The sequence below is a fragment of the Mixophyes fleayi genome, chromosome 1 (genome assembly GCF_038048845.1).
Source record: "Mixophyes fleayi isolate aMixFle1 chromosome 1, aMixFle1.hap1, whole genome shotgun sequence".
Taxonomy (NCBI): Eukaryota; Metazoa; Chordata; class Amphibia; order Anura; family Limnodynastidae; genus Mixophyes; species Mixophyes fleayi.
Genome location: NC_134402.1, coordinates 455,631,301 through 455,639,536, shown reverse-complemented (window position 1 = coordinate 455,639,536; position 8,236 = coordinate 455,631,301). Strand labels below are relative to the sequence as shown.

Here is an 8,236-nt window from a genome sequence, read left to right as displayed (position 1 = left end):
CACATCTATAATATTTGCCTTTGTTTCTGGTGGATTGCTGTGCGGTTCTGCAAATTGCTGCTTAATCCATTGCACCATTTGTAGGTTCCAACCAGGTCTTAGAACTAACATTGAAATAATGCAAAATAATGCAAAAAAAGGAGTAAATGTTCTCTGGGACAAACCATGTTACAATGCAAGGGGTGCAAATTAATTTATTATTTTGCACATAAGTTAAATACTGGCTATTTTTTCATAAGACGCAAATACTTGATAGCTTTATTTTTACACTGAAATTGAAAGTTGATCTATGACATGCCCTGTCCCAAATATAAATCTGTCCCCACATTTTAAATTTACCCCCCCCCCCCCTCCAATGCAACATGGTTTTGCCCAGGTGCAAAGTTACTCCTTTTTTTATACCTTACTCTTCTAAATGACTCAGGCCCACTGTGTATTGTGCCGATTTGCCTTTAATGCACTGGACGGTTTGGGGATTGCAGATCAAACCATATGAGAAATGGTGGTAATGGCACATTGATACATACTAACCAGCCGACCATGTACTATACACCACTTCCTAATCCTATGTGATAACTCTGCTCCTTCATTTCTGTTGTTTGTAAATTTCATGCATAGTAGAGACACCAGATTTTGAATATTTTTTTTAAAAAAATAATCAGAAAACAAAGGTTTTAAAATCACATATTTATTAAAATCACATTTTATATAATAATAGCCCAACAATCCCATAAAACAGAATTATAAAATATACATCATGTAAAGCCCTGTTGAGCTGGATACACATGGATGAGCTGCCTTAAGCTTGCTGGAGACTTTTATATCCTGAGCACACAATTAAATTGGGGAGGGGGGGTCATAAAACCATCCTAAAGTTAACTGTGAGGAATATGAATTGTTTCCAAAAGCAACCAATCAGAATCTAGATTTCAGTTTTCCAGTACAGATAGGAGAATGAAAGGAAACATCTGACAGGTTCCTAAGGGCAACACCCCCTTCTCTTCCCAACTACCGGTAGAGCATTCTCCCTGCGTCTATCAGCTGGTGGTGTGTGGATCACTGACCATCGTCCTGTGCCCAAGAACAGAGGTCACTGAGAACAATTTGTGACAATATGGGATAAAGCAACTTTAGACAATAACTGAAAAAGAACATGTTATGTAAAGGAGGGGGAAGGGGGTTAAGTTGTGCAGAAAAATTGCACTTGCATCAGTGCACTGCAACATGGTTTGTCCAAGTGCAAATTTGCCCCTACAGGACTATCTGTACCTAAAATCTGCGTTTATCCCCATATTGCAGCAATTGTTTCCGCTACATATCCCCAGCAAGCCATAAATTCCACTGTGGTATCTGAGACGGCTGGAATGTACTTACATATATTATTACGGTGCAGTATTAGTTATTAGCCGACAGTGACTTTGGTATGACCTGTGCTAAGTCTTTATAACCAAGGGCTTTATGTTAGCAATACAAGAGGTGGGCAGTCGGCTCCATGTGGTCTATATGACACTAGTAATAAGTTTTATAGTCACGCCGCTGTCCATTTCCTGTGGCCCACAAATTAGTGCCTGAATCTAGTACATTCCATTCCAAGTCATTGTATAAACCAAAGTGACCACATTATCCAGGGAACAATGAAACACAAAACTGAAGAAAATGATTTGAATCATATATATAAAAACTTACAGATACAGAGTAGGGAACTATAATATATTAATAAAATATAGAAAACAATACATTCATTTTAAACAGAGCATTAAACCAGATGCTGACATAGATCTCGATCACGACAATGCTGTCGTTGCTTTTGTGATGTTTAGATGCCTTGTCGTCAGAGGCAAGTCGCGGTTATGGCGCTCACCTCGGCCGTCAGTCTGTACGTGTGTCTTTATAACACACGCTCACACAAAAATCTTAATCTCATACACGACTAAAGTGACTCAGTGTTTGACAATGGCAGACGTCATTGTTGGGATGTTTTTCAGGGTGACAATACGGTAAACGAACAAGCTGTGAAGCTAATTGGTAACACCTTAAAGAGGACATGTCACCTCTGGGCAAGCTTGTAGCCAAAGAAAATCCACCCATGCTTCTTTATTCCGGTAACTAGCGCTCTAATCACAATCACATGCTAATCAACCCGGCTAATATGCTAAACAGCCCGGCCAGCATGCTAATAATGGCCACGCCCCTTCTGCAAGCCACACCCATTAGTAGCACTGCTATAAAGGTGGGATAGGGCAGTACCTGATGTTTTATTAGCATGCTGACTTCGCTTTCTATCTGTCCCTCTACTAGGGTGAACCAGGAACAGGGAGGGGGTATTTCTTGGGGTACAAGCTTTGAGGTGACACGTCTAATTTAAAGATATGCTACAATCCAGCGTTCAGTTCTTGGGTATGGTGGCATTTCTGTAATATCTGAAATACCCAACTGTAAATCTGGGGATTTCAGGTACAATTTAAAATTTCTGTTATTTACGTATAAGCTTTACTTTGTGAAGTATTCAGTGTTCTCAATTAAAAAAATATGAATTTATTTACCTTTAGCATCTCAGAACCCTATAGCACGATTTATAAATCTAATCGCTAATTAAAGCTGCATTACCTCCCATGGCAGTGAATACTTTAGTTGAGGACGCAGCCTGTTAATTCACTAACACTGTGATCCTCAGCGATGTTTAACCCAAGTGCTACGGTGTAGTCAGGAGAACAATAATTTATGGATTTCATGCAAATGTTTTCGTTTCAGATATAAACTCATTAGAGTGCTTCGGAATTACAAAGTCGCACTGTATAATCATACTTGCCAACTCTCCCGGAATGTCCGGGAGACTCCAGAAATTCGGGTAGGTCTCCCAGACTCCAGGGAGAGCAGGCAAGTATCCCACATACTGCAACTTGCTCGTCAAAATGACGCGATTTGCGGTGAATCTCGCTATTTTGACCCTGCCCCGTGACAAAAATGGCATTTTGTCATGGGGCGGGGCCAACGTGATGCGATTGACCACACCCTTCCCCCCCGCCCTCCAACCATGCCCCCTGCCCTGGATCTCCCGGAATTACATTTTCAGAGGTTGGCAAGTATGTCTATAATACGGCGCTGGAGCCAGGAAGAGTGAACTCCGCCGCTTACCAAAGTTATCATTTCATCTCTAGCGCCGCAGACTGGGCGATATTTTTATTTTAAACACAGCAAATTAAAGTTTGCCAGGAGAACATTGATTATTGTAGCAAAACCGACTATGTATCACATAATATAGGCACAGAATTGGACAGAATACATACATGGATACTACATAGGTAGAGGATGAAAGGTCCAGCGGGTGAAGAAATCAGATTCATATTGTTACAGACATGACAGAATGGAAAGTGGCGGCTAGACGCAGAGACCAGACTCCGTCCTCTGCGCTTTGCTACCGTCTTCCTGCGATAGCTCCAGTTTCTCGCTGTTCAGCGAACACATTTTTTCTAGGGAAAGACAGACAGGATGACGGTTACTCAGATTGCTGATACAAATGTGTCATACAGATCCCGTCCTGTCTCGGGCTCCGGTCACTTTCAGGCGTCGCGGCATTTAAATGCCTTTATCGTTTCTATGTTAATAAGATACTTTGAACAAGGAGTGTGTGGGAACAGGATGGGTCTCATTTACTTAGTAGAATATTTTCAAACTCATCTAGTTCTAACACAAATCTTTCATATGACATCATAAATCTGTGGCATACAGTGCCTGAAGAGTCATTATGTAAGAAAGTAAAACTTATTAAAAGAATGTAGCAAGGTGAGGAAGTGCAGTAACTAAATCTAATAGCAAAGGAGACTAATTGACTAATCCCATAGAATAACTTGGACAGAAATTGCATGTGTCATAGGATTATGTAAAAAAAAAAGCTTTATTATATAAAAATTTATGGTTGACATAATGTATGTTATATTAAGTCTACCTACATTAGGTCAACATAACGTGTTGAACATCAATTTATTAATTCTTGAACAACTTACCCTGTGTTTATCTACTCTTTTGATTAACTCCTTCACCCATAATGCGTTAGGTGGTGCACACAGATTCTTGTTCCTGCGAGTGCGGAATCTATATAGATACAGAAAAATAATTATTAAAGGAGGAATATACCCAGAATGAGACATTGTCTTATGCTGACTTCCTGTCAGGGTTTTGTTAAAAAGTAAATTGTGTATTTTATTTCTCTCTCCGCTATAAGCAGTAAATGGCACATCCCATATCTTCTAGCTAGATGTCAATAAGGTTGCTGGTGTCGGTCAAATAGTTGAAAAGGCAAAGCATAGCATGCCAGTTATCTGCTTTTAAACTTGTTCATCTGACAGAAGATACAGTTAACAACGTTGTTCTATCACATATAACCTAAACCTGCACACAGTGGAGGGTTATTCTGAAAGTTTTAACTAATATGTCTGTCTTAATGATGTCATTATTGCTCCCATTCTCTGTAATATTGCTTCCGTTTGCATAATGGCTGCCTCCACAGTGCATGAGGGATTATTCTAAAGGTGTAACATTCAACAACTTGTCTCTTAATACCTCACACATGCTTTCTGGTTACATTTCTATAAAGACATGATTTGCACGGTCCAGCAATGCGCAGACACTTACACAACAGCGTCTATGTTGCAGCCGGTAGACAAATCCTGCCTGAAGTAACACTGCACATTCTTGAAGGGTATCTCCTTGTCTCTGGTCATTAGGCAGCAATCAGAGGGATTGCGGTTAGCACCAGACACTGAAAAGCAAAGTGAGAGGTAAGTGTGAGCCCCAGGTAGTATGAAATGTATCCCTGTCCTACTGTACAGCTCAGAGGATAAGAGCAAGGAAGCCCAGAGTGAGTGATGCTGATCAGAGACTGGTCACAGTGGGTCACTAGAAATTCCTGAGACCCTTTGCAGCCTGATTTGAATATTGAACATGCCCACAATGATGTCATACCTCACCTCCAATGATGTCACATATGCCCTGCCATTAGGCCACCCCCAATTCCTTGTATATATATATATATATATATATATATATATATGCAAGTTAACCCGTGCATGATACTCATGCATTCTAGTCAAATCAAGCTACTTAAGGTGTTAAAAAGGTTCTTGTCATGCATTTGGGCCATAGCCCAGGCCTCAACCACCAACCACTCCCCACTGTCACCCCTGGCAACCACCAACCACTCCCCACTGTCACTTCTCCTTCAAGAAATATATATATATTTTTTTAAAATTTTTATAAACACTTTTAACAATTAACAAATTAAATTAACAAATTAAAAACATCTTAGTATACCAAATTTCAGCCCTTTCTGAATTTTTTTTTCCACACACACTAAGAATTTAGTAGGTCAGTGTATAACTCCGCCCAGCAGGTGGCGCTACAGCTTGGTTTTATTTTTTCCACACACACACACACACACACACACACACACACACACACACACACAGACAGACTAACACACGCCACTAGACATTTATATTATAGATATATATATATACAGATAGATAGATGGGTGGATGGATGGATAGATAGATAGATAGATAGATCGATAGATAGAAGAGATAGATAGATAGATAGATAGATAGATAGATATAGAGAGATAGATAGAGAGATAGATATGAGATAGATAGATAGATAGATAGATAGATAGATAGATAGATAGATAGATAGATAGATAGATATGAGATAGATAGATAGATAGATAGATAGATAGATAGATAGATATGAGATAGATAGATAGATAGATATGAGATAGATAGATAGATAGATAGATATGAGATAGATAGAGAGATAGATAAATAGATAGATATGAGATAGATAGATAGATAGATAGATAGATAGATATGAGATAGATAGATATGAGATAGATAGATAGATAGATAGATAGATAGATAGATAGATAGATAGATAGATAGATAGATAGATGGATAGATATGAGATAGATAGATAGATAGATAGAATTCCTTTTAATAATCATTTAATTGTTACATTTTTTAACAAATCCTTTTCTTAACTATTATACCTATTAAAGATGTGTCATTGTGCTGCTTATGATGCTAAAACAATTCTCTATTTGTATTATGTCATTTATAGAAACGAGCAATAAAGCGAATGTATCTGGTTTTGTTTTTTTTTATATCTCTGTGGCTCAGATTGATACATTTACAAACATTTTACTTTTCTGTTTATGTTTTTACTTTTAGGTTTTCACATTTGATATATTGTACAAAGGAGATATTTACCAAAACTTTATATTTTTAGTTAATTTTAGCTCAATTTCTTAATCAATATTTATTGTTTATTATTAATGACTTCCTAAATTCAAGATACTTGACTTAGATATACCCATATTAGGTTGTGATGAATGCCCCCACCCATTTACAATACACATTATTAAGGCAAACATCTGGCATTTGAAAGAACTGAGTTAGTTACTGTTATTTCTAATAAAACAATTTAAAGCACTTTTATTAATTAAAAGATATTTCTAAAGTGATCTTAAAAGTCTTCATAAAGGAGACAGATTTAATGGAGGATCCCAGCTATGTGACTGTCCCATGTTAGTGCAATGTGGTTTGGGGCACAGTTGTTCCCTCTCTTGCACTAGGACACCTACCCACGCCAATAGCCAGGATATGGGGACAACTGCCTGCAGTGAAATGTTATCAGTGTAGCTGAGAGGATAACCCCCGGCAGCCGTCCAATCATCATCAATGGCGACCTGTCACCCCAGCCTGTCACAGATCAAGAGGGTGTCTCTATGGGTGTTCTGGAGACACAGTGCACTATACTGAATCTCCCCCCAAGAGTCTTACAGCAGTTACAGAAACCTGGAGAAACATTCTGTCAAAGCTCCTAAAAGCCAGTTGGGGATGGAAAATTTATTGGGAAAAAAGAAACACATTGTTTTTCTTTAAATCCAGAATGACTGAATGTGATGTTAGCTAGATTAGGGTAAGGGACTTTAGTGTCAAATAATTAAAGGGATAAAGTAGGGGTGGTAATCCCCCCTTCATCGGGGCATAATGCCTTGTTGCAGATATCATCCCAGGATAGGATTTGACCATTAAATCCTAACCTAGGACAACCTTTTGGGCAGGTACCCCCCCCCCACCCACCACCAATTTTGCTGAGTCCCCTGAACTGATTACAATATTTAAAATAAAATGTTTTGCATGCAACAATTTTGCAAACATTAAACAACAATAATTAAAAAAACACTTATAATAATAATAATAATAATAATACAGCACAATTATAATTTATGAAACATGATTTTGGCAAAATAATATCACGTGGGGTACCACATCTTACTGGAATAAATCCTGATAATTAACTCCTGCCTGAAATCATCAGCTGAAGACTCAGAGTCACATTGTTACTGTTATGAGATGGATATTTTCTGAGCAACTGACCGTCCTTTGCAACATCTGTAAGCTCAGAAACAAACTGTTTCCTTAACGACAGATGTTGCAAAGGACGGTCAGTCATTCATTGCCTATCTGTCAGTCAATTGTGGTACCCAGCAAAAAGGTTTTAAAGAGGCAAAAAAATATTTTTTTTAGGTTATAATGCACAAATGACTCAAATAATAATAATAATAATAATAATAATATCATGAACAGGCATCCATCCCTTACCTGGAGAAATAGCCCAGAGGCAAGCAATGATCAGGAAGCCGAGGGAAACTTGCAGAGACATCTCGGGAGTTAGTCAGTAGAACCTCGGGAGTTAGTCAGTAGAACCTCGGGAGTTAGTCAGTAGAACCTCGGGAGTTAGTCAGTAGAACCTCGGGAGTTAGTCAGTAGAATCTCGGGAGTTAGTCAGTAGAACCTCGGGAGTTAGTCAGTAGAACCTCGGGAGTTAGTCAGTAGACCTGGACAGACTAACACAGCTGTGATAATTGGTTATCACACTCTGTGAGTCTCTCAGCCTCGTTCAGCCAGCTCTGATCCCTGTGCAAATGTGTCCACTATTTATCCTGTAACTTTACTCTCACTTTCGTTTCTGCTTTCATGCCCCCTCCTCTGCAGCTGGAGTATTCTTCTGTAAATAGATATATTTCTGGTATCCCCCTACCATATTCCTCTCATGTCAGAGGAGGGGGCTGACTCTATCATTTCCTGGATCCTGCCTAGAGCAAAAACCTTTATTGGCGATCTATACTCCTGGTCTTAGATCTGTCATTGCATAATGAATTTACTTATTCCACCTCTTC

General features: G+C 38.7%; 1 protein-coding gene across 1 annotated transcript; it reads right to left on the bottom strand.

Moving 5' to 3' along the window:
- Positions 1-672: 672 nt before the first annotated feature.
- Positions 673-8,028, bottom strand: LOC142102271 (C-C motif chemokine 21-like). The gene is made up of 4 exons (XM_075187025.1): positions 7,659-8,028; positions 4,633-4,759; positions 4,005-4,092; positions 673-3,470 (listed from the first exon to the last, which is right to left on the bottom strand). The coding sequence occupies exons 1-4, from the start codon at positions 7,717-7,719 to the stop codon at positions 3,453-3,455; spliced, it is 294 nt and encodes a 97-aa protein (XP_075043126.1). The 5' UTR covers positions 7,720-8,028; the 3' UTR covers positions 673-3,452.
- Positions 8,029-8,236: the final 208 nt, after the last annotated feature.